At 51.7% G+C, this 26374-nt stretch overlaps 2 protein-coding genes across 3 annotated transcripts in view; one reads left to right on the top strand and one right to left on the bottom strand.

Annotated features, from left to right (window-relative positions):
• Positions 1 to 66: 66 nt before the first annotated feature.
• Positions 67 to 13317, bottom strand: TMEM183A (transmembrane protein 183A). The gene is made up of 8 exons (XM_072844558.1): positions 13144 to 13317; positions 12372 to 12461; positions 9182 to 9337; positions 6761 to 6920; positions 5452 to 5632; positions 2066 to 2146; positions 1252 to 1407; positions 67 to 383 (listed from the first exon to the last, which is right to left on the bottom strand). The coding sequence occupies exons 1-8, from the start codon at positions 13313 to 13315 to the stop codon at positions 198 to 200; spliced, it is 1182 nt and encodes a 393-aa protein (XP_072700659.1). The 5' UTR covers positions 13316 to 13317; the 3' UTR covers positions 67 to 197.
• Positions 13318 to 16166: 2849 nt separating this feature from the next.
• Positions 16167 to 26374, top strand: part of PPFIA4 (PTPRF interacting protein alpha 4) — a 60571-nt gene continuing 50363 nt past the window's right edge. For both annotated transcript variants that reach the window (XM_072844827.1, XM_072844826.1), the window contains exon 1: positions 16167 to 16204. The gene's annotated coding sequence lies outside the window, so the exon portion shown is untranslated. The remainder of the gene's footprint in view (positions 16205 to 26374) is intronic.

Genomic DNA, 26374 nt, shown 5'->3' with positions numbered 1-26374 from the left:
GTTTCTGCTTTACACTCAGCTCTGCCCATCACTGACCAGAAGTTATATACATACAGACTAGCTCAGTAGCTTCAACCACTTGCAAGGAGACTGCAGAATTTATTTAAGAAATAAAAATAGGATTTCCTGGTTCCTAGAAATTATCTTCAGCCTGCCAGATTCAGTCACCTGCTGGCTCCTGCAGACTCAGGAGAGCACTAAGCTTTAGGAGAGAAGGGGTACTGCGGGTGCCACCAATCCAGGAGCCGCACACTATGCACAGGGTCCAGCACAACCTGCACCCCTTGGTCAAGGCGAGGTTTCTTGCCGTTGCGAACTGGGGCGTCCTGGAACACCAGGCGCACACGATGATGCCTCATGTCTGTGCTCACGTTGATGGTGAACTGCAAGAAAAGAGACCAGGAGGGGCTTCAGAAAATCGAAGTGATTAGAGTTCTTAGCAGTACGCTTTTAGATTTTTTTTTTTAAATTCTTCTAAATTGTACAAGTCTAAGGTATTTCAGGTGCTGGCAGAGCTACCCTCTGAATCTACAGCACTGGATTCAAACCAGTTCTCTCTGGCTGGCAACCCCAAATAATAATGCCAGAAGTGATCCTGAAAGCAAGTGGCTGTCCGAGGCAGTCTGGAACTCACTGCCCTACTCTTAAGTGAAGCCAGACTGACCTTCTCTCGGTCACAGGTCACTTCTGAAACTCTGACTTACAAGTAGAGCCACATGTGCCGCCCCACACCTTACCACCGCTCTTGCCTAAGCACACCTGCTCTGCTGCTGTCTGGAGCCGAGTTTGTGGAAGTTGGTTCAAAAGCTGCTCTTTCTCCCAGCAATCAGGGACCATATACACGTTGAAAGACTTTGCTCATATAGGTTTTTGCTCTCAGAATTTATTGCCGTAAGGTAAGGAGATATTTGCCTGAGGAGGGAAGACCTCCTCTTCTCCTGCATCCCTATCTCTTGTACCCTGCTGGATGACTGACAACTAATCTGCCCCCAGATGCTGCACAACCACAGCTCTTTGCAGATTCTCTACATCATCTGTATCTGCTGCACCAAATAGGAAGGAGCTGATGGAAATGCAGAAGCTAAACTGAGGAGATCCTCAGCATTTCCTCTGAACATTAACCTTAAGATTGCCAGAATTGGTTTGTTGATGCAACAGTGTAATTTACACAACACCGAAGAGGTGTCCTCTTCATCTCCTTACAGAAACTGCACATGCAAAGTTTGCCTGGCAGATTTCTTAAACACTTACCAAGGTAAACGTCATACCCATGACTATTGGCACGAATATGAAGTTAAAGGTGGTGATCTGCAGTAGACAGCAATCCTGATCCGGATTTGTATGGACTTCTTCATACTGAATCGGTGGCTGAAGACCTTTGCAACACTTGCTCTTAAATCTGGGAGACTTGAAAGAAAGACAGACTTATTTAGCTAAGCAGGAGCCTATGATGGGAGTTTGGCTGCTTCTAACCAGTGCTGACCAGCAGGCTCTCACCGCATTATCGTGTGTTTGGCGTTACATAAACAACAAAAAGCCATCACTCAGGACAGGCAATTTGCAGGACCATTTCTTTAGAGGGGAAAGCTGCAGAATTCCCAAGGTTGCCTGAAACTACTTGCTTCTCCTGAGACCCATTACTGGAGGTATTCATTGGCAGTGTTGGCTTTCCTCACTTCTCTGGGAAATCTTTCCAATGGTAAAACAAGAAGTTTCAGATTTTGGTCTCCATTTTGACCACTAAAGTAAAATAGTCTGGTTTTTGGTAGTAATCAGTAGCGATGACCCAAGGATTAGATCATTTGGGGTAACAAATGATCCACATCTTACAGTGGAGAAAGGATACCAAATGAGGAAATAAAAAAGTAGGATTCTAAATGTCTTTGTAATACAGTCTGAAACTGAGTGTAGTTTCAGAATGTGCTTTAGTTTATCATGGGATTCAGTTTCCATTTATTGTCTGAACGCATAAAAGGTTTCCACCTTCCTTTCTACCACCCAGAAAAATCATTACTGCTTCAAAAAAAAAAAAAAAGTCACAGCCATTCTGGTTCTTCTTTCATACCTGCTTTTTGAACTTGAAGTTGAATTCCCACATTGCTTCTTGTCTGTTCCCTTCAATCTTTTTGCACCAGAAAAGCAGACACTGCGGTAGGAAAAAAAAAAAAAAACAAACACAAAATTATAAAACCCTTAGAGGCACCACTTTAAATAAGTTTTAGCAGAGCATAAAGGCTTCCAATTACAAACACAATTACATAGGAGCAGTTAGGAGCCATGTATTCAAATTAATTATGTTCAAAAGAACACACTCAGCAGTTCAGGTCTCCCAGTTTCAAGTTGGCCAACTCATCATGCAACTGGATGATACAACACATAGCCACTGACGTGCTAAACAGAAAAACCCTGTTGCGCAATTTGTCCCTTTCATAAGGCAGAGATGAGCGGTACAGATTCACCTGTTTCACCCGCCCACCAAGAGTTCCCATTAAACTGGACTCCAAACAAGACTAAAGAGAGGAACAACTGAAAACAGAATAAGAATCAAGAAGGAGAGAATCCAGAGGGAAATGCAAAGACCAATACATGAGCTACGAGGTGACAGATGAGAAAGTTCCTAAGCCACCGTGGTGTCAAAAGAAGGTCTTGACATTACTAGGCGCTGTCATACTTCAGAGTACAAAAACACTGCCAGGATAGCAGTCTGATCTGTCCCTTTTTAAAAGAAAATGAGAAAAGGGCCTCAAACAGCATCAAAGGTAACCAGCACTGCCCTCCCATGCAGACATACACCAGGAGTCCTCCAATTCAATCCAGTTATCACTGTGTGGTCCACAGGATCCATCCCAGCATGCAGCACTCATTCTAGAGCAGAAGTCTCAGCAGAACTCCTGTATTAAACTGAGTAGGAGGGCAATTCCCTGCCTACCAGTGAGCAGAAGCAACTAGCCTTCAACAGCCGAGAAAAGAATCTGGCAATTCAGTCCAGCCATCACTGAAAGCATTTCCACACCACAGATGCCAGCCCACCACAGCTGGTCTTATCTTTTAACAGTGTCAGCAGGAAAAGGAAGAATAATATGGGTAAGGACAGCTCCCCATGACCCATAACAGTCTCTCCCACACCAAGAGAAGTCCTGACTTGGTTGCAGGGCGAAGCACACATTTAGTTTCATTCCAGGATAGCGTGACCCCAAATGAAACAAAGCCAGAGCCAGCCTCCACCATGGGGGCTCTGTAATTAGAGACTACAGGTGATACGAGACCCTTTACTTCAACTCTGAGTCATGTCCATAAACAAGAGTCCTTAAAGGACCTTTATCTCGACAATCTTCATGAGGTGAACAACAAAGCTATGTGGAGTCAAGCTCAGAAACATGAGTCAAGTAACCTCCACCTGGGAGCAGGTGGCCTTCAATTTTTTCCGATGAAAACGTTCTCCAGATCTTTTTTTAACGCAGGTGAGAAATGCTGCTGAGTTTAACTCCACCATCAGTGGCATTTGTAGTTCACCTGCAAAGACAGCCTGGTCTAGCAGCTTGTTTGGTCATGGCAAGTAGTGAAGCACAAAATGGTCAGTACCTCCTAGGGGGCAGAGGATGTCGTCCACGGGTCAGCCGTCCTGCCCTTCAGACGCGCCGTATGGCCTGCCGCTCCACCAAAAATAATGGGGGTGTCTTTAAAGGGCAAACACTTCTGCTGACACCATAACGGCTCCAGTGTCCCACACAAGCTAGGCTAGGGAAAGAAAAAAGGAAATTAAAGAGGAAAAGCTAGATTTGATAACACCCGGGTCTGGGGTCTCCTCTTGCCACATGCAGTTTATGTAGGCATTTGCCGTTAGTTTCAATGACCCGTAAAGGTATAACCAAAGCCCACGAAAGCAAGGACGTGGGGAGGCAATGTCAGATCCTCCTCCATACCCACTGTGCCGAGGCATTTCTGTGCACAGTAACACAGGTGGAGCTCAGAGTCTTGCAAAGCAGTAGTACAGCAAGACCAGACTCAGGATGGCTCTTTTATGCTCCAGGGGGTTAGGTCAAACATCTACAGTTCTAACAAAGCCTCGTCACCATTTAATTTCCTTTTTTAAAAGCTGAATAATAAAAGACTGCACTTCAAGAATCTTCCTCAAACCGTTAGTACAGTAGAAGCACTAGCAGTGGGCACCAAAGCCGTTATGATGTCAACGTGAATGCTTCCAAAATGCCGACCCTGCCAGCATCATCTCAGGGTTTCCAGCTCTTACAGCCACGCTACCAGACCTGAGCAGTGGTAGGAAGTTAGACTCAGAAGGACTAAGGTTACATTGGAATTTCCTAGAAACGTTTTGCTTTTTATTTTTTAAGAAAGATGATACCCGAACTGGGGATTCAGGAAGAGAATGAAGAGCTCTGGATGCAGAGATAAGACTACACACAGAACTGTGTGCTTTTCTCCTGCTCTGCAGCACCACCTGCTTGTGTGACTGCTGGATGCTCCCTAAGTGGTATGACATTTTTTTCCAGTATCCACCCAGGGAGAGGAAGGAAGAAAGGAGGGATGTCACATACAGATAGATGAGGTTGCTCTATTTTACATGGAAAAGAAAGTACAACTCTTCAAACAGTTTGGCTCCAAAAATCTCATTCAACATGTTTTTGACTTTGGATTTGGAGGGTGGAGAATTCACACTGTTGCTCAAGCTGCTCACAGAGTATCAGCCAGTTGCAAGTTAAAACCAGATGAGACACAGAGGCATTTCAGAGTTAATGGTCAACAGCAATTAAAGAGGAATGGATATGCAAGTGCTCCAAGCTGGGATAGCAAAGGGAATTGCCTGCCCACACCAGAGACAAACCCTTTACAGCCCAACACAACTGCAGCCCCAGTCCCAAAGCAGACATTTGCTCTGCACATTTGCCATGCTCACAACCTCACTACCGTCCCTCGCTCAGACACCAAAGACGATGGATGACCTACAGGAACGTAGTATGAAATGACTCCCTTTCAGAGGCTATCAGTGTCACTTCTGATCTCTCCAGATGCCTGCTACGGAGAAAAGATGTATTCTGGCAGACAGTGTCAGAATAAAGCAGAAGATATAAAAACTGATCCTACTGCAACCTCCTTTCAGCAACAAATTTGTAACAGAGGAGGGGATAGCTCCAAATATCCCTAGTTCTGACAGTCAGTGAGGCAAGTGCCTTTTTGCTGATTACAAAGATGTTGTGGTAGGACTTAGGCAGAAGTTACCCAGAATAGTAACTAGAATCCTCTGCAGTAGCAACTACACAGATACAAGTAACCAGCATACTTTTAAAAATCACTATTCAAAGTTAGTAATAATCCTACACCCGAGCTTCACTGGCGACCATCTAAACATTATCTACTTCTCTTCTAGAAAGAGAACAAAAAACCAGAAAGAGCAACATCTCAGACATATCCAACTTCCTTAGTGATTCCACTTACTCTGGAATTTTTTAAAGTGCTGGGAGTACTGTCTGGAATAGCTGGATTCCTGGAGACTCGAGACGCGAAAGGCTCATACATGTGGTACAGCGACCGGATGACACACGCACGGAGACAGTGCAGCTTCTCCATGGACTCTGGCCGCAAGCGGAGAGGCAGGTACGCATCCAGACTGTAGTGCCTGAAAAGCCAACGACAAACCCGACAAGCTGAAGGGTCGGAATGCCAGAGACATACAGAAGAGAGCTATGACGAGATCAATGTTGAGAGAACTGAACATCTGATTGATCAGAGGACCTGTTGTCAACTCCGAGTGCTTCAAGGGTGTTGTACTGCTCTACATGAAATCACATAACAGTCTCAAAGACTTTACCTGCATCAGACAGGTTTCCAGCACACACATAAGCATATCATGCTACAATTCCCCAATAATTCCTTGCAGACAGTTGGCCCAGAGAGACCAGATGGTGTTTTAGCTGCAGGATACACAAAAGCCTGCAGATTCCTGCAGGTTCTCAAGGACTCACTTTAGCTGAGCTTGACTGCATGCTTGCAGACAACTGCCTGAGCAGGCCGAATGCCTGCGCTCAGGGGTCATTCTTTGATCAAATCCAAAGGAGCCTTTGCTAGGGAACTTCACACTAAAAAACAGGGGCGAGGATGACCATGGCTGCTATTTGCTCTGTACTCCTGCTGCTTGCGCCTCCTGGGCAACAGATATAGAAAGGTAAAGAAAATGTTCTGTCCTGAAGGAAAGTCCAAGTGACATGCACCAGGACAGAAGGATTTGTTTCAAGTTTTGACCACCTCTTTGCTCTTTGTCTCTCACTTTATTTATAACTTCTGCCACCAAGACAGCTCCAAAATGCCTTAGTTTCTCTCAGGCCACCCTAATTACAGGAAGGTGGCCATGACCAAAGCTTGAGGCAGGGCAAGTTTTCTGTCAGTGATGTTTGCCTGTCTTTCAGTAAGGTAATGGTGCTGACCTTACCGTAATCACTTTGAGTGCTTTACAGACAAAGCACACTGTTACAAACAGGAGCGTGTAGGCCATGGCAAGCAGAAAAGCACATGATGCTTTGAGATTTTACACAGAGCATACAGGAATATGCCACACAGATCCATTTCCAGATCCAAAGCAAATGCAATATACCACAACCCCTTGCCAAATGAGGCCCGCATCACCATGTCAATATGCAATCATAGGACCCTAGCCTATAGGGAATCATTCCCTTATTTACAGCTCTGCAGAGCACTGGTCACTGCTGAAGCCTCCTACAAATAGTTTGAAAATTCTCTGGGGTCTTACCTTCTGTAGAGCCTGGTCCAAAAGGCGGCAGTGCAAGTAACAGTCCAGGCTTTCTTGCAAATCAAAGAAAACCGGACAATGTCTTCAGGGCGAATGTAGGAAGCCAACAACAACCAGATATCAATGGGGTATTCTTCACCACCACCCCCATCAGGATTTTCTAAATGCAATGAAGGTACATTAGTGTAGTAAATAACCTCTTTATCAAGTCACATCTAGAGGCGTGTGATTTACTACTGGCAGCACAGAGTAAGCAGCTGAAATATGTATATACACACAGTCAGCCAAACAAGCCCAAGTTAGTACAAGTTCATTATCACTGCTGCCGGTTTTCATCAGCATGCACTTGCCCATCCACGCAACCATTACACTTTCCCTTTGCTGGATATATGCCATCATTTATCCCTGCTGCACTGTTTGCACAAGTATGCAAAGTGGCAGATTCAAAGAATAATTCAGGCTGAAAGGGTTCTCTGGAGGTCTCTAGTCCAAACAACCCAGCTCAAAGGAGGCTGAATTAGATCATTGTGTTCAGGATCTTGTCCAATCAAGATCTGACTGTATCCAACGATGGAAAACCCACAGCCTTTCTGGACCCCGTTTCAATGCTTGACCCTTTCACAGCTGAAAAATAACACTTAAGTGGAGAAATAAAAATTGGATGGCAAATACAGAGGCAACTTTATGTAAAGGAGGGCCAAGCTCAAGCGCTTTTATCAAAACTGTTCATTTAACAGGTCATCAAAAAATGCTTTACACTAGAAGTCCCTGAACATTAAGACATTGCCAAGTTTGTCAATTCTTTGTTCAAATGGTCACAATATTTTTGTAGGAGCTCTGCAAGCGATTCTCTGCTGCAACTGGCTAATCAGCTGCTTTTCTGAAATCTGTAATTTCATTAAAGCTTCTTGGATGGGAAACCTTTAATGCAATTCAGATGAACAGAATGGCCTGTTCTTCCTCTCAGAGGTGTCAGAACTGCTCAACCAGAACTGAAGGTTCAGAAGCTCCTTTCATTCCCTCAGTGTTTTTAAGTTAACACCACACATTTTTCCACAGACATTGCTCCAACTTTAGGAGAAAAAATACTTTTAAAGAACATAAATAGCTAAACAATACAAGCATTAAGGAGTATTAAGAAAAGAGAAAGAAAACGTACAACTTGCACACAGTGCTAACAGAAAAAACTGCTGAGGTTTGTGAATAAGTGGCATAAAAGGAGGCGTATAAGAACTTGAGGGTGCCAGACCAGCAGGTTAATAACAAAGGGCAGTACTTTATCTTCATGTGATAATGGCTACATTCATTGACAAGGAAAGCTCTGGATGTGATCACTTCCCGACACCACTACAGATTTATGGCAGGCACACCCACAATGGGCTGTAACATCTACTCTGCTGTTTCAGCTCTGACTCAAGAAGCCAACAAACTACAAAACTGGTGAACTGCAGAGTGCAGCCAAAAGCATCATTGGTCTATTACCATTTTTTTCTTCCCTAAACACTTAGCAGAAATAAGACAAGGTTCTGGTAGAACAGAATATTGTCTTTCCAGACTCGTAACTCCCATAACTCTAGCCACTTGGATATTCTTATTTTCCCAGAATTCGCAAGGACATCTTAATAAAAGAGATTAAACTCCTATCCCAGAGGACCACTGTGCATCTACAGTCCGTAGTGGCAGTTCATGCATTACACAAATTGGTGTCAGTATTAATGAAGTTAAGTTTTTCTTAAGTTCAAGAAACCAAGTTAAAATTTGTTTCTCAGCCCGAAAGCAACCTGTTATTAGAAGCTCCTGCAGGATTCCACAGTGCAGAACAGTTACACGGCGTTGCAAATTGCTTTCTATAGAGCTGCACAAAGTGTAAATGCTGAAGGATACATCTCCCTGGAATTAACTTACTATGATGCCACTAGGGCCAAATTCACTTGCTTGCTGGAAAAAGAGCCCTCTAAACTCATTTGTAACAAGCCACAGCCTTGGAAACATCCTGAAGACAGACCTTGTATTTTGCCAACAAATGCATCATGGACAGCAGCATTGTTTTGTCCCCAGAGCAAACCCTGCTTTCACCAACATGTGTTCAATGAAGTAACATGTCCAGTGGCAAAGTTTCACAACTCTTTCGAAGAGCAGCATTTGTTTCCTAAGGTTGAGAGAAGTTTACTGAAAGCAACGAGCTCTCAGGCTTTGATTTCATGCCCAAGGCTCTGCCTTTGTGAAAAGACAACACCTCTGACGAGTCCCAGCACATCTAAAAGTGACTTAACCCTTGGCATTTCTTTGTGCACATAAAAGTTACAGAATGCCCCGAAGAGCCCTGTGACTAGCCTGTAAATAGCAAGCATCAACATCACACATGCAGAAGATGCAGAAGCAGCCCACAGAGAGCCCCCCAGCAGAGGCTGGCGACCATACCTTTGTGCCTTTTGCTCTTCTTTTTTCTAGACGCAGTTCGCCCGTTGATGCTTTCCTTTGTATCCATTTCATCGCTGCTGTCACAAGACTCTCCCGAGACGGAGAGAACTTCCTCAGCAGGAACACAAGAAGCTTCCAAACCACAGAGGGATTTTACTAGAATGACAAGCAACGACACAGTAAGTTCACCAGCAGAGAGGTGATCCAAGTTCAGGAGATACTTCAGCGGAACCGATGCCACAGCCACTGCTAAGAATGCTAACTGCATTAAAGCTTTCTGGTGAGTGACACCAGCAAGTAAATCCTGGGCCCAAGGATTACCTTGTCAGAGAAAGCTTAGCACGGGTGAGTGAATTGAAAACCTAATTATGCAACTTCTTGTTTTAAAGAATGAACAATGAGAATGATTACCAGCACATTATGCAGATGATCCCATCGGTTTAGCTGAAACTGTTTACAATTCTGAATAAAACAACAGGCTCTTTTTCTACAGTGCTAACTGGTTCCCCTGCGTACCAGAGCCTCCTTCCATGACCACGGTTCAGCCTGTATAGATCCAGCACCTACTCTGTAATTGTTCTATGAACTCAGAGAAGATACACTCCCTTCTCAGCACGATAAAGAGATCCTGTGGCTGATGACACACAATCCATCAGCGATATAACTCAGTGCCAAGCATACAGGAGCTCCACTTATCCTAGAATTTAGTGAAGGGAAAGACTCTGGCCTAATGAGGAAAACAGCAAGTAGAGTCAGTTGTTTTATTTTTTTCCTTTTTGCTGCCTCTGGGGAGATGTTTAGACACATCCCTGTTAAGAAGTATTATTTTTAAAACTTGACCTGTAAACTGAGGGCTCATTAGGGCAGAAAAGTCCACGTGTGAGGCAGTAATGACAGTGTCGAAAAAGAAAGGTGAGGTCCTACGTTACAACTGCCTGAGGCACTGTCATAGAGATCAGCATTGTAACAGCATTACAAACGCTTTTGCAAATAGTCTGTAAAATTCATTCAAGAAAGTTGAATTTCAACCTAATGCGCTGGGTGAAGAAAAGGACTTCTACCAAGAGGCACCTGACCACGCCAGAGGAGGCTTGCACTGCTCGAGCTTTTCTAACCTAGCACAAACTGAATTCTAGGAAGGTTTTATACATCACAGTTAAAGTCACCAGAGCCACTGGAGAGCAAGACATGCTATTTGAATTAAACGGACAGAGAAGCAGAAAAAAAAAAAAAAAAAAGATCAGGAACTGACCATAAACAAATTCAGGCGAGAGATGTTCTCATTTCTAACCACAGAAGAAAGTTCTGAAATGGTAAGACAGCAGATGGAAAGACAGTCTTAAGGTAGAGCTTGACTGTACCCACTGACCAGAGATACTTTCAGTGCTTTGCTAAACCAGTTCTACCTCGCTTTGCAGTTTACTCTGTAAACTGTGCACACTCATGACAGTGGTATCCCTCACTGTCAAATCGTACTGCCCTCTCTACATGACCTTTTATAGGCAAAAAGAAAGAGAAATGGCAACATGAATGGCAGTAAGTTATGACATCAAATACACCAAGCAAGAGATGACAACAACTGACAGACTCAGAGAGGGAATTAGAACAAGAAACCGTCACACTCTGCAAAGGAAAGATCAGCATCCAAGTCGACTGAATCACACTGCATTGCAATCTTGCAGAGGCACCCTCTCTTCATCTCACAGCACTAATCCCCACCTCACCCCTGGGGGTTAGGGTGGGGAGGAAAAAAAGCTCAGGAAAATTCCACCTGGCCTTTGCTCCCCTCCCCGTGAAGCTCCCCGCTTGCTGGCAGTCACACGCAGTGCGATGTTCACTTGGGGCCAAGAGACAGGAGGTAGGCGAGGCCAAAGGCTAAAGCTCCCTGGGTAGAGGCTGCTGTCTCCTCCCGGCTGCCTGCTGTCCTCATGCCATGGCATGCTGCACCAGATAAGGCTGTAGCACGCCTCATGACTGCACCAGATAAGGCTGTAGCACAGCCCTGGGGCTGGGGAGGAGAGATCCCGAGGATCCCCGCATAAGGAGGGGAAAGCCCCAGTGACTCTGCACTTCGAAGATGTGAGAAAGGGGTGGGCAGGGAACTGGTGTGACCTGGAGTCATCTAGATAGCGTGGAGGTGAGCCAGAAACAGAGCAGGATTTTAGGAGAGGGGTTAAACTGGACAAAGCAGGTGATGCCGGATGAAAGGACTTGGGGTGGGGCAGGGAGAAAGAAAAGACAACAGAGTTTGCCAGATATGATGCTGAAGTGCAGAGAGAACATAGAAGGGTGAACAGGAGAGGGAATGGGAAGAGGGAAGCCCCCAGCCTCTTACAAAGGAGACAACTAAAGAGGGAGGTGCCCTGATCTTAAAAGCTTGAGAAGTAGCAGCTAAAAAGGATATTCACCAGCACCACTGCCCCATACAGTTTCCCCATGACAGGTACTCATGCAAAGAGCCTATTTTCTTTAAATGTGTAAGCTTTCAGCAACATAACAAGAGTTTTCCTATATGAAGGGTTCAGCTGTCACTGTCAATGTAATAACATTCACCTCCAGCGTGTGTGACCAGCTACATTTAAGAGCCAAGGCCTAAACATTAACATTTCTCAAGCAAACAGGGAGTGTTAGTTCAGAATGCTCGCAGCAGCTAAAAACCAAGGAGGAAGTAGATAACAAAATTCTTGCAATACCTTTCCAGGAAACTGCTTGTTTATACAGTTCACCAAGGAAACAGCAACTCAAAAGACCATCAAAAGACCTCCCTGCAGCTTGCAGCACAAGGGCGGAACACATTTGCCAGAACTATCATAACCTTATTCCCACTGCAAAGAATTTTACCTGCTAATAAAGCTGTCTACAGTTTTATATGAAGTAATAAAGTAATAAAGACTCCTACCATGTTATTTTCTGCTTCAAGCAGGAGATAACACCCAATAGTTAATGGAAAAAGGCCTTCCATTTCAGGCACTAACAAAGACTCAGCAATTCTTACTGGGCTTCCAACAGGCTTTCTGCAAAGCCTCCTAAGATCCTAAAAACCTGATTCTGCAGAGGAACAGAGACTCATTTTCAGGCACCAAATGAGCCAGATTTTGTCAGACCATGGAGGGGAGTTTCCCTCATCATGCAGAGACCAGCAAAACAGAGAGGCAGCCTGGGGAAGGCAGGCTCCCCAGTGTAGACTCACCTTCCTGCTGAACTGCATTGGCCACAGCTTTTTTCACCCGTCCAGATTTCACGACAGCTGGGTCTGAGTTAGCATAATCTGCCACCGTCACTGCAGGAGTCGGGAGACAGGGCATCAGCGGGATTATGGATTACAGGGGAGGAGATAGAAGGTCTAAGAGCCGCGATCCCTCAAGGGGACACTCCCCACAGAAACAGAGGCTTGAGCAGGAAGTGCACAAACAGGAAAAGGAGCCCGAGCCCCAGCAGGCCTCTACTCCAGCCCATCAGGCCACCAGGCCCAGGGGACCCACCCCCTGCCCAGTGCTCCCTCTCCCTCCACCTCAACCAACGCCAAACTCCATGCCCGCCCCTCACTCACGCCTGGCTGATCCTCCAGGCCCAGGCTCCTTCTTGACAGACCAAGATCATTCCCACACTCCCACATCAGGCCAGATCCCCCCGCAGCTCTCTCCCTCCACAAGCCCGAGTGGGCCCGGCTCACCTCCCGGGGGAGACCGGACCGTCCCCAATTCCCCTCCCCCTGGCCCAGCCCAGGCCCCTCAACCCCTCGGGCGAGGCCACTTCGTCCCTCAGGCCCCAGCCCAGGCCTAGGCCTAAGCCCAGGCCCAGCCCCTCCTCTCCGGCTAGCCCAGGCCGTCTTCCCGCGGCAGGACCGGGCCCCTGCCTGGCCCCGGGCCCCTGCCTGGCCCCGCTCCCCGCAGCCCCCGCTCCAGGCCCGGCCCGGCCCCGCTCCCCTCGGGCCGGCCCCCCCGGCGCGGCGCGGCCCTCACCGCGCTCGGAGCAGACGTCGTCGGCCCGGAACTTGAGCCGTTTGCGGGCGCCCCTCTTGGGCATGGCGGCGGCGTCGGGGCGGCCGCGCGGGGCCATGTCCCGCCCGGGCCGCAGCGGGGCCGCGGGGACAGCGGGGACAGCACCGCCCCCGCCCGCCCCGCGCGAGACCATGACGTCACCCGGCCGCGACCCTGCCGGCGCGCCGCTCTGACGTCACGGGGAGGGGTAGCTCTGTGTGCCGGTGCTGCGTGACGTCGTGTCTTCCCCCCCCTCCCACCCCCCCCAAGTCATCCCCGTAAGAACAGCCCCTGCGCCCGTCCCCCCGGCCCTCCCAGTACCGAGGGCCTGCGCGCAGCCGCCCCACCAGTCCTCCCAGTAACGAGGGCCTCTGGGGGGATTCCCCCCGGTAAGGGGGGCCTCTGAGGTAATTGCCCACTCACAGTAATGAGGGCACTTCAGGGGATATCCCCCCCAGGCCTCCCACTAGTGAGGGTCTCTGAGGTAATTGTCCCCCAGGCCTCCCACTAGTGAGGGTCTCTGAGGCCATTTCCGTTCCCCCCCAGTCCTCCCAGTAACAAGAGACCCTGGGATGATTGCCCACCATACCAGTCCTCCCAGTAATGACCTCTGAGATAATTGCCCTTTCCAGTCCTCCCAGTAACAAGGGCCTCTGAGGTCATTGTGCCCCCCCCCCAGTCGCCCCAGTAACGAGGGCCTCTGAGGTACCTGCAGCACCCCCCAGTCCGCCCAGTAATGAGGGGCTGTGAGGCAATTCCCCCTCCCAGTAACGACTCTTTTGTGCTCACAGCCCCTGAGCTTCCCCGGTGCCAATGCCTGCATGATCCCCCTCCCGCTCCCCCGCCGCTGCCCCTCGAGCCCCCGACCCCGGCCATGCCCCCGACCCTGGGTGTCTGCCACCACCCTGGGGTGCCGTGGCAGAGCCCCCCACCACCCCGCAGACGACCACCGATCCACGCCCGGAGTGCCGCCTGCACCACGGCTCCCAGTGCCCACCCCGCACCTTCATGGTGGGTGACCGCTCGCCTGCAGGTGCGGTGATGAGTGGTCACCGGCTGTAAACTGTATTTGCTGTTTCTTTTAGGGCTAAATTCGGTGCTCGGTGCTTGTCGAAGAAGTGATGCCACCTCCCGGGGGAGGAATCGCTCAAAGAGGATCTGCAAAGGGAAAACGGGAGCGGCAGCCCAGAGTCTGACGGCAATTTTGGGGCCTGTGCCCCCCTGAATGCTTGTGCCATGCTGAAACGGGGATCTGGGCACCGCCAAGAGCAGATGCTGGTTGGGATTCCTGGCCAGTCCTGGGGGTGTCCAAACTGGGAGGCTGGTGGGGTCCCGCTCCCCTCCTTTGGGATTTACACAACGGCAGAAGGGCACAAGCCCTGTCCCGCTCTCCCTCCTTCGACGGGCGCTGAACAGCCCCCAGTGTGCTGTATTTTCTGCCTGCGCTCCTTTACTACAAGGCCACGGGAGATGATTCGGCTCTCGGGAGGCCGGGGCCGCAGTGAAACGCTTTCAGAGCTGTGGCTTCAGCTCTTGCGCCTCACTGGAGCGAGGTAATATGTGGTGTACAGAGAAATCTACATTTCTTCTGCTTTCCAGGCATGGCCAGGAGCTAATGGCGTATATAACTTAGGTTCCTGACCGTATTTCTTTCTCTCAGTGTTTCTTAAAATATGTTAAGAGCATTTTATCAGCAAATAATGTATCTGACAATTGAGAAAAGTTTTGATCGTCCCAGACAGGAAAGGCCATTCCTTGACATATCCTGGCGCTTTACCCACCTCTTTGGTACTTGAAAATGTTTTCCTTCGGACTATGCTATTCATCACCGTTATTTGGGAACTGTATCACAGTATTATTTTTAAAAAGTAGAGGTTGTCTTGGCTTGGAAAACTCTGGCACATGGAAAACAGATGAAATTTTACTAGGATGGGACAAAAGCAATATGAAGGTGGTTGTTTGCAAGTCCGGCCGGTGTTCGGATCCAGCACGCTTGCTCCTCCAGCGGGTTGGTGGCATTTATCTGAGACCTCCCCAAAGTCCTCCAGCAAAAATACTGAGGAATGAGCTCAACGTCCCTGATAAAGCCTGGTGAGATGAAGGAACTGGTGCTGCTCTCTGATGACACCGGCACCCTGCTTGTCCCCCGCTGCGTTGCTGAGAATGGCTCCTCAGTGATGGCCTGGGTGAGGGGTGCCCGAGGGATGCTGATGGCTGTGCGAGGGTAGAGGCAGCGTCTTGTGGTTTTAGGGCCCCCAAATTAATTGCTTATCTGCTAACGACACCTCCCTGTGCTGAGCAGGGTGCTGGGGCAGGTTAGCCCTTGGGCTGCTCCCGCTGCGGTTCATGGACAGCCTCTTGTCTCAAATCCCATTTTAGGGTGCGAGAGACTGTCCCCAGGGAGGGAGCCAAGGGTGATTTTGGTTTTGCCAAAATCAGGAGGGGCAACGCGCCCCGTGCCCCCGCAGCTCGGAGCCGGGCCTCGGCAGGGCGAGGAGGGAGACGTGGCAGGGCACGGGGCTCACCGCCTGGCCCCGTCTTTGCTCCCCACGTGGCGGGGGGGAAAGGGGCACCCAGGGCTTGGCTGCCCCACAGCCCGGGTCTGCTCCTCCTTCCCTGCCTCTAGTAGCCCCCGGGCGAGGTCTGCTCCTGTTTCCCTGCCTCTAGTAGCCCCCGGGCGAGTCCTGCCCCCCATGGGGGCTACTAAACCCCAAGGGGGTTCCTGCCCCCCAAGGCAGTTATCTGCCCCCCCCCCCCCCGGGGACTCCTGCCCTCCCCCGGAGTTTTCTGCCCCCCAAGGGGGGTTCCTGCCCCCCGGGGGAGTCTTCTGCCCCCCAGGAGGGCTCTTGCCCCCCAGATCTTGCCCTGCGCCCTCCGCACCCCTAGCCCCCCCCGACCCCCACCTCACCCCGCGGGGCGTGGCCAGTCGGCAGGGCGTGGCTAGCGGGGCGTGGCCAGGCGGGGACGGTGACGCAGTGGGCGGGGCGGGGCGGGCAGCGGGAGGCAGCGGCGCGGCGGCGGCTTCCAGCGACTTCGGCGGTCGGTGAGTGCGGGCGGGGCCGGGCGGCCCCACGCTGCCCACGGGGGATGCTTCGCCCCCCGCGGAGCCGGGAGGAGGATGCTCTGCCCCCACGGCCCCCCGGTGGGGCCGGGCAGGGGATGCTCAGCCCCCCTTCTGCCCCCCTGGTGGGGCTGGACTCGGGCGGCTCTACCCCTTTTGCCCCCCCCGGGGATGCTCTGCCCTCCCCCCGAGGGGATGCTCTGTCCCACCCACCCCCCTGGGGTGCTGGGCCGGTGGGGCTTTGCTCCCCGTTGCCCCCCGGGTGGGGCTGGGCTGGGGATGCGCTGCCCTGCCGTGCCCCGTGGGGATGCTCTGCCGCCCGGGAACGGGTACCTCAGCCCGGGGGTGCTTTGTCTCCCACCCCGTTACCCCTTGGAGGGGGTGTCTGAGTCAGGGGATGTGCTGAGCTCCCCCGTTTCCCTTGGGTTGAGTCTGGGCTGGGGGGATGTCATCCTCACCCCCGAGCTGGGTCGTGGGGGGACTTGCTGTCCCCCGACATTACCACCAGGCCGGGCATCTGAGCCAGGGGGTTGCTCTGCCCCCCACACCACTGGCCCCAGACCGGGGGACTGAGCCAGGCGGATGCGCTGCCCCATCCCCGCTGGGTGTGCAGGCAGGAGGGGTGAAGGGGTGTGCACATCCACCCCCCGGAGGCTGCATGGTATGGGGGGGCAGTGACCCCTGTAACCCAGGAATGGGGAGGGGGTTTCGTTGATTTTCAGCTGCTCTCTGCCCCTGGCAGCCCCCCAATATGGTCCCAAGCTGTCCCTTTGCACCCTCCCGCCATGCTTCCACCTTACGCTGAGGGGGAGGGCAGGCATCCTGATAAGACTGGTCCTACCCTGGCCTTCTCCTGCTCCTCTGATTTCCCAGCGCTGTATCCTCCCGCCTCCGTCGGTACTGTCTCTAGCTCGCGAGCATCCGCCCTGCAAGCATCCACCCAGTGCCGAGCTCAGGGCTGGATGAGCCCTGCGAGCATCCGCCCTGCGAGTATCCGCCCAGCACCGAGCTCTGGGCTGTATCAGCCCTAGTGAGCATCTGCCTGGCACTGAGCTCCGGGCTGGACCGGTGCATGGGGATGGATGCTCCCTAGACAGATGCTCATGGGGCTGGTTCAGCCCAGAGCTCAGCACCAGGTAAATGCCCGCCAAGCTGGTCCAGCCTGGAGCTCGGCACTGGGCAGATGCTCACCAAGCTGGTCCAGCCTGGACATTGGCACTGGGCAGATGCCCACCGCACTTGGGGCTGGACCAGCCCGGTGAGCATCAGCCAGCTTGGCTAGCTCCAGCTGTGCTCACACTGGTTCCCATCCTCTGTTGGCTGGTGCCGTCTTGTCACGGCCGTGGCAAGCTGCTACGAGACACCATGATTTTCTCCTGAATAACACCAGCCCTTTAAGGGCTTGTTTATCCCCTAAATTGCATCATTATAACAGCAATTGGCTTAGGAAGCTGGGTTTTGTTAAAGCTGTGCAAAACCTTCTGGGGACATCCTGGTTTTGGCCAAGTCAGGGTTGGCAAAGTATTCATTTAAGCTCATTTGCCACCATCTGCTCATACTCTGGAATGAGGTTCTCCTGGTGGGTTTGACACCACCGCGCCACTTCGTGAGCACGCGCAGAGGCAAGGTGTGAGCTGGAGTTTGGGACCTGGATGAATGTGCCTGCATGGTTCGGGAGTTCTTGGCTGCGGTGCTGCCCGGGCTTTAGAGGATATGGAAAGTTGGTGTCTTTGTAGCTCTGATGGTCTGGGAGTCTCAAGTATCTGTGCTCTTGGGGACACCATGTTGTGCTGCTCCCTGCATCTCAGGACGGTGCTGGTTGGGAAACAGGACTGATCTCTGGGGACTTCCCTGGGGATTTGTCAGGGAGCTGCCAGCACAGGTTGCTGGTGCTGTCCCCCTGCCACCCGGAGGTGCTCAGGTGCATGGATGACTTCCCAGCTTCGGTGCTTGCTCCTCCTGCTCTCTTTTCCAGGAGACAGACCGGAGGTTGTCCAGGACCTATATCACCGGCTGGAGCATAGCAGGGAGCCCCCGAACTGGCAGGTTCCTGAGATACCAGTGGTGGGACTGATGGAAGGATCTGGCTTTCTGGGGTGGCCAGCTCAGCTGTAGTTTGGCAGATGTGGAATTAAATGACTCCTCCGTCTCTGTGCAGCTTTCTGGCTTTGTGGCAAGGGCGAGCAGGTCTTGCTCTGCACTGGTGGCTTGGTCCAGCTGTGCCTTGGCACTCGCCAGCAGCTGAAGTGCAGATGCTGGGGGATTGAACCTGCTGGAGATTTGGGTTCCTGCCTGTCTCGGGCAGGAACCCAATTGTCTCGGGAGGTGCCGGGAGTAAAAATCACCCTGAAAACCTCCTTGTCTGTATCTTCTGAGGGCCCTTTTTGCAAACCTTGCCCTTTCAGGCAGCTCCTGCTGGGGTGCAGGGGGATAGGAACAGGGACGAGGACGGTGGTGTGAGGAGGAGGGGGCTGAGTGAGTGCGAGCTGGGGGGGTGATGGGGTCATGGTGTGCTGGGTGGGGAGATCGTGGCCATGAGTCAGTGCTGGGAAAGAGCCTGACACCGTGTTGGAGGTGGGAGTTTGCACTGAAGCTTGGGGAGGCAGCCCTGGAGTCTCAGAGAGTGCTGAACCCAAACTGGGACCCAACTGGAAATGCTTCTGGAGCTCTCCACTCTCTGGGAACAGGGAGCAGCTTTGGCATGAGTGTCTGTCCACTGCCTGGGCAGTGCCATTTCATGTTTTTCAGCAAAGCAGAAAGATAGTGGATTCTTTAGCAAACCTTGAAACCTTATTTTACAATGAATTTCCTCCTAAAGAATGCTTTGGTGAGTCTGAGGTTTCCCAGATGGCTCCCAAAAGTGAGATGGGAGGTCTCGGGGCTATTAACTGGAGGGGAAGGATGCTGGATCCATTGCCCGGCTTTCTTCCCAGAGAGGTGTTAAATGCAATAACAACCTCCCACTTTACAGATGCTTTCTGTGAAATGCCAAGTGCCAAGTGTGGGGGTGATGGTCCTGACTGAGGGTGAGGGCTCTGGCGTGGGCTCCACAGGTGGGTCCAAGCCCTGGCCAGGCTCCTGATGGACGTGGTTGGGAGTTTTCAGCGCTTAAAGGGCTCCTCTGTGAGCAAACGATGCTGAAAAGCTTGGAGGTGGGTGCACGTGTGGGTGTGCTCACACGAGTTGGCATTTGGGAGGGAGGAAGGGAAAATATCACATGAAACAACTGCAGCGTTGGGGGACAGGTCTGCATTTGGGCCCATCTGGAGCAGAAGTAGTGAAAAATGATTCAAGGCTCTTTGCTAAAAAAAGTTGCGCTGAAATAATTGGATTTTACTTCTGCTTGTGCTATGGTCAAGCAGGTTAAAATTATTGTGGGGACATCGTAAAGCCCTCCATTTAATTTGCATGGTGAGGTTGCCCTGAGGAATGAAGCGGGTGTTCTTCTCTCTCTCATTTTTGTGCAAAGCCATGCACGGAGCAGCCCTGCCTCTCCCTCAGCCCCTGTGCAGCGCTGGCGGTGCAGCGATTTCCATCCTGCAGTGGGGAGGTGGAGGGATTTTGGAGCTGGGGGCCAAACCTTCTCCAAAGGACAGGTCCAAAAGTCACTGGCCAGGAGGGGACTGACCCTGTGTCTTCCAAGTTGCCCTTCCTTTTCTGAATCTCCACCCTGGTGTTTTAAATCAGCCCGTGGGTCGCTGTCTCCAGTGCTGTAATCCTACAGGACTGACAAGGCTGGAATTTATCTGAAATGCAGATTTTTTTTTCAGCTCCCGGTTTTCAGTTTCTGCCACGCTTCTCTTAGCAAGCGCGAGGAGGTACCGGCTGGGTGGCTGCCTTTAATTGCATCCAAAAAAAAAAAAGAAGAAAACAAGTGGCAGATGAGAGCTCATTTCCCCCATCCTCCTGTCCATTGCGACCGATTTCCAGGAGAGGGCAGTTCCCAGGGTTTTTTGCTGCATGATGCCTCTCTCTCCTGCAGCCTCCGAGCCAGCATCAGCTGTGCCGAGCCCCGCCGCTGTGTGCCGGCGGGTCACGGAGGCAGTGCCACACCAGGAAACACCGGGGCATGGGCCCAGCTCCTCCACGGGGAGGTGAGACATTGACAGCGTGCGGCCCATTTCTTTAAATAGCGAGCGCTGTGCCATGGGGATGTGCAGCAGGGAAGGACGCTTCTCCCGCCTGGACTCTCCATCCAGCCTCCCGGAGGGGAGAGGATCCATCACCAGGGCAGGATGGCACAGCAGGGGAAGGGACCTCTCCCCACATCGCTGCCCATCCACCAGACACATTGATTTAAAGCTCTCGTTTCCACCCTTTCTTGGTAGAAATGAATTTTCTCCGTAATTACAGATGGGTTTTACCTCCCCGGCTAGCATCGTTCGATGCGGCTAATGTGCTGGGACAGAAGAAACGCGCTGCTGCAGGGCTGGCGGCCACGTGCTGCCCTGGGGGGTTTGATAGCCAAGAGGCAGGCGCTGGGCTGCGCATTGGGTGGCCGGAGCCTGGGGAAAGGGGGATGTTCAGCCGTGCTGCCAGCCCAACGCTCACCTTTCCAGGAGTCTCGTTAGTGCAGTGCATCCTCAAACGGATCCTCTCCTGCCAAAGCCTGGCGTTCCTGGCTTCCAAAATCAGGAAGGGTGTTTATAGCTTTGCTGTGGCATTAACACAGGTGCCATAAACCTGATCTCAAGCTCTTAATCATGAATTAAATAGGCTCGGTGGTGGTGGTGCCTACTACTATTCCCTGTGCAGAAATTCATAGTCCCAGAGGCTGCAGACAGTGAGGGGAAAGATGGGCTTGTACAAAGTTTACAGCCTCAATAATCCAGTTAATCTGCCCTGTAATTCAGTGCCTGGCAGCTGTACTAACTAGATCTTGGCCGCTTCCTAGCATCCCCCCCAAACTGTTTTGCAGGAAGGAGTCAAAAAAGGTCCAGAGGTTATTTTTGGCTGTGGCTGATTTATTTGCACGCTGATCAGCCAGAACAGGAAGTTATTCTGGTCCCAAACTGTCCCACATAACGCGCAAGTACCTTGTGCGAGTGTGATTTCTCGGGGTGAGGTTGCGAGATGACGTTCTCGTTTGGGGGAGCGAGCTCCCATAAAGCACCTTGATGGCTCACTCTCCTGCGAGGCCACTCGGGGAGCTCAAATCAGGCCAGAGTCCCACAGCCAGGGGATACGGGCTCTGTGCCCTCCTGTCCTTGGTCCCTGGGGGACAGACCTGAGCCCTGTCCCCCTGGGGTGGTGGAAAGCACTGTGCCTTGAAACTCCTGCTCCATCCAAGGGAGCACCAGCTAGACTGTGGGTCTCCCTGGGTGAGACCTGGGTTTGGGGAGTGCAGGGCAGCGTTTCAAGGCTTGTTTGGGCACAGCATCATTTCGAGGCTCAGGAAGCACCGCGGTGTCTTGGCTAGTTTCTCTGCAGGATGAGGTAGCTGTGGTGCTGCTGAATATCTTCTCCTTGTGTTTGCTTTCCCTGGTATGCTGCAAAGCTGAGCTCCCTGCTCTCGGGAAGGGGTGGTGGGAATGAAGTGTGAGGGTGGCACGGCCAGATCCTGCTTTTCTCCTGTGTCTGCATGAGAGATGGTTTCCATGGGGCTTCCCGGTGTCGCCGCAGCTGGTTTCTGGCCAGGGCTAGTGGAGGTCAGCCAGGGTGGGCATCAGTGGGACGTGGCGCTGCTGGTGCCTTTGCCATCCCGTTGTGCCGGTAACATGTTTCCCACCCCAGCTGAGGATGGTGTCACTGTCGGCTGCATCCCCCTGCAGAGGTGCCGGTTGCAGCGGAGGTCCTGTCCTCGTGCCACCCTCATAGTTGTTGACGGGCTAGGGACATCAGCGGTGGTGATGTTCGACCATGGATGCACTGCTGGCATGGGCGAAGGAGGACCTGATCCCCACATCTCCTGCAGCAAGGAGGCAGGCAGGGCTGAGTCTGCATGGCAAAAGCAAGCCGGGCATTTGGGCTAAGGCCGGCTGGGGAGGATTGCAGGAGGCTTTGTGGGGGCAGAGGAGCTGCGAACCCAAGCCCCTAAAGGACCCGTGGAGCCAAATGTTGGCTGCTGCTTTGCCGCTTGGAAAACCCGGCTGTGCTAGAGAGCGGATGGGTGGAAGTCCTGAAGATTCCCATCTGCCTGCTGAGAGTTGCTGTCCTCACTCCTCACCAGCATCACAGCACCTGGAGGCAGGTGCCCATGAGCTTCATTGGGACACAGGGGACAGAGCGGGGTCTCTAAGGTCGCTGCCAGCATCCCTCAGAGACGCCTCCCTGAGCCCTTCCGGGGGCTTGTGCTGTCCAGTCACCACGTGCAGAATGGCTTAACTCATTTTAACCCATTAAGTGTTTAATTGGAGCCAGAAGGCTCATCTCTCCTGATCTGAGCTGTCTCTCCTTCAAGCCCAGATGCAGAAAGGGTTTGCTTTGCTGCTGTTACCTGCCTGATATCCAGATGTGCCACCCAGAGAGCAGCTAGTGTTTGATGGACAGAGAAGACTTCTCCTTCCTCCTCCCCAGCATCAAAACCTGGATGATAATCACTCAATGATTGCCAACACTTTGGGGCTGCCATATTAAAAAGAGCATTTTTCCCCCTTTTTTATCATCTGCTTCTAGTTAATTTAGTTACAAGACTTTTGCAGTGGCCATTTTTGGAGATGGCAATCAGAGCATCTCTGCAAGCAGAAATGGCTTTCGTTCTTCATGTCCTTTGTGTTTACGTGTATATAAAGAAATTTTATCTCTTAAGATGAAGCTGAAATAAGCCCCAGCATTGCTGATCACTGCATGGCTCTTCATGAGCGCTGGTGTCGCTTTCAAATCACACGTCGTCAATAAATCTAATTCTAACTGCCCTGCAGCAAATGGCATCAGCCTGCACTTTGAGATCTCTCCCACACGTACACCCGCTGCCTAAAAATACCAGCGCTTTAATTCTCAAATGACTTGGCTATTGTACAGCCACCATTTTTTATTTAAATATTGCTGCATGGCTCAGTGCAGGACATCTGTTACGCTACAAAGGGTGAAATGCTACTCTCAAGATCTGGTCTTTAAGTCATGCAGCGGCTGTGTCAATCTTTGGGTTAAATGAACATTTATTACTTTTACTCTCCGTGCTGTGAGGTGTGTTAATCAGGGGTGCAGCGGCGTTCATGGAAGCAGGGTCCAGGAGGGGAAACTCATCCCTGATGTGGCATCAAGCAAAATACCCCCCAAAACTCATCCTTTCACCAAAGAGATGGACCTTCAGTGGCCAGCAAAGAAAATGCCATTGTTGCTGGTGACCTTCCTGGGGAAGGGCTGGCCAAGTGTGCTGGCAGTGGCTGGTGAGGGCTGTTCCTATCTCAGGACAGGGCATGGAATCCATTCCAAAATCCCTTTCAGCCCATTACGGGAGCTCTCCAAGCCCCTGCGCTGTGCCGAGGCGAGGAGAGCAGAGGTGAACGCCCCGTCTGGCCAGCGTTACCCACGAGGATGCTCTTGTGTCCAAATAGCTGCCAGGGGAGGCTTAGACTGGAAATTAGGGAATTTTACTTCACTGAAAGGGTTATCAAGCATTGGAACAGGCTGCCCAGGGCAGTGGTTGAGTCGCCATCCCTGGAAGTATTGAAAAGGTGTTTGGATGAGGTGCTTAGGGACATGGTGTAGTGGTGGTCTTGGTAGTGTTAGGTTTATGGTTGGACTTGATGATCTTAAAGGTCTTTTCCAACCTATACGATTCTGTGATTCTGTGATTTAAGAGCTGTTGAAAACACAGTATACTGCACTTCATCCCTGCTAACCCTCCATGTGTGTGTCCCAGGTGTCTATTCCATCCTCTTTGCAGTAAATATATAATTTACATTTACATGTCTGGCTTTGAGATGTGGAATACAGGGAAGGGGACTGACTGCTTTGGTTTGAGCAGCTGGATCTCTCTCTAATGGTGTATGCAGAGGGCATGCTGGTGTTTTCAGTTCATGCAGGGCGCTGGGCAGACTGGTGTGTAACTCAAAAGCAAGCAGGCTTTTTTCTCCAGCAGATTTCAGCCTCTTGACCTACTGCCTTGCTGGCAGGGCAGGGAGAGCTCGTCAGTTGGTCTATGAATGAAGCCAAGGGCTAATGTCACGTGCTGTGATCTTGGGGTGAAGTGGCAAACTGGCTTAGTGGCTTTGTGGCATTGACTGGGGGATTTTGGAGCAGTGCTGGATGCGGTGGATGTGAAAACTGAAGTTCAGCATAGCTGGGAGGTGCTGAGGCTATAAAATCTACGTGATGCTCTAAATGGATGTGTTTCTTTAGGAGACTTTGGATTGAAGGTATTTGTATTTTCCTCTCTCCATCTCCATGTGATAAACCCTTATGCTGCTGCGGGAGTTGGTTTCTGAGCTGTAAATGCAGCCCGGAGCAGTGGGTGGGCACAGGCTCGAGGCACACACCGCTAACGGGGTTGGCAGGTAGCTAGGAATCCTACACCCTGCTGCAATATGGTCAAGCCATGGACACAAGCATTGATAATTCACCCAGTCTTGCAAAAAAAAAAGTATATTTTGGAGGTTGAAAAGGTGAGGAAACCAGCCACCGACGCTGCGTAGCTGGCAGACACTGGCCACTTGGTTTCCTTCTCTCTCCACTGCAAGTAGGAGGAAATCCAGCCACTGGAGATGCCAGGGAGGTGCTGCCACTGCCCCGGGGTGGGGACAAGGGTAATGACCCATCAGGAAGAGAGACCCTGGTCTGTCAGACCAAGGTGTGACAGGTCGTCCATCACTCAGTGCCCGGACTTTCTCCTTCCAAGGACTCTTGGCTCCACATGGACTGACCTGGTGTGCCTTGAAATGCAAAAACCTGTTGCAGAGAAGGAAGCAGAAGGATCTTCCCATGCTGCTGCCTTCACCCTGAGCTTTTCCCCCCGCTCTTTCCTTCAGTGCAGGTGTGTACACAAGGAGAGTGACCGTGGGTCAGCTTGTGCATAGTCGCTGGTGAGATGGAGGTTTGCCTGAGCCTGTTCTCCCAAAAGCATGAGATTTTGCAGGACTTATCCCCAAATGATCGGGAGCTGCTTATGAGCATCCAGCTTAACCAGTCTCTGGGGCAGCTGGGACCTTCGTGGTGTCCTTTTGCCCCTCTCCATCCCCATTGGCTTGGATTGAGGCTGATCCGCTCTGAGGCAGCTGCCAAGTGCACTTGGTGGTACCCAAAGCTTTTGTAAATCTGTGAGGGCACAGGGCACATGGGCACAGGACGGGTGCTGATAACACCAGTAACCAGAGCAGGCTGGCTGGGGAGAGCTGGTCCAGACTGGTGGTGGTAGGAGGATGCTGCTAAGGAGAAGGCGATGGTGGCTGCTGTGATGGCTTTATTGCCTCCATACCTTCCTCCAAAGATGATGGTCTGGGTTCGAAAGAGTCCAGCCTCTGTGCAGCAGCAGCTCCCAGCTCCCTGCCGGCCTTGACCTTGCTCCGGCAGGGAGACACGTGCGGTTTGGCTCTCGCTTCTTCTTGTATTCCAAAAAGCGAATATTGTCAGATTCAGAGCAACTCTGGCCATATTGTGTGCATGTTAATGTGGAGCGAAAGAAAGGCTCGGCATGCGTGTGTCTGCCTCCATGGATAGCTGGGGTGGGAGCTGGGTGTGTGCACGTCGGGGTCTCTGCTGGGGGCGTTCGGAGGGATGTTATCTGCAGATGCAGCTCACGGACAGCTGGGGAAGCGGTGGAGAGAGATGCCAAGAGGGGAGGCTGCTGCGGGGAATCTGAGTCGCTCCTGCCTGCAAAACTCCTCGTGCCGCTGCTTGTGAGATGCTGGAGAGGCAGATCAGCTGGGGAGGGCCAGCTCGTCTCCATGCTGGGAGGAGGAAAGGGGCTTTGTGTCAGCACTGGAAGAGCAAGAGCAGCGTGACTTCAGCTCAACCTGCCGGGCTGGGATGGAGCTGCCTTTGCTCTGGAGCAGGAGCCAGCGAGCCCGCAATGCTGCGTGACACTGATACAGCCCAGACACTCCTCTCCTCGGCCGTCACCGCAGCAGCCTGAAAAAGCCGGGGCCGTGCGAGGCCGCGCTTGCTTAACGTGGGCACCGGCTGCTGCCGGCTACAACTGACGGCTGCGGCTCTGCTCGGCCCTGGCTGCGGATGCTCCGGCTCAGCTCCTCTGAAGGTGGAACAGTCCCTGGG

The sequence above is a fragment of the Ciconia boyciana genome, chromosome 23 (assembly GCF_034638445.1).
Source record: "Ciconia boyciana chromosome 23, ASM3463844v1, whole genome shotgun sequence".
Lineage (NCBI taxonomy): Eukaryota > Metazoa > Chordata > Aves > Ciconiiformes > Ciconiidae > Ciconia > Ciconia boyciana.
The sequence above is the reverse complement of the archived record's forward strand: the minus strand, read 5'-3'. Positions and strand labels throughout refer to the sequence as shown.

Bases quoted from the DNA above. Each gene is read 5' to 3' on its own strand.
- TMEM183A (XM_072844558.1), bottom strand. From the start codon at position 13,315: ATGGTCTCGCGCGGGGCGGGCGGGGGCGGTGCTGTCCCCGCTGTCCCC. The intron at 12,462-13,143 runs GTGAGGGCCGCG...CGACTCCTGCAG, and splicing joins CGACGTCTGCTCCGAGCGCG to TGACGGTGGCAGATTATGCT. The intron at 5,633-6,760 runs GTAAGACCCCAG...TTGGCTTTTCAG, and splicing joins TGGACCAGGCTCTACAGAAG to GCACTACAGTCTGGATGCGT.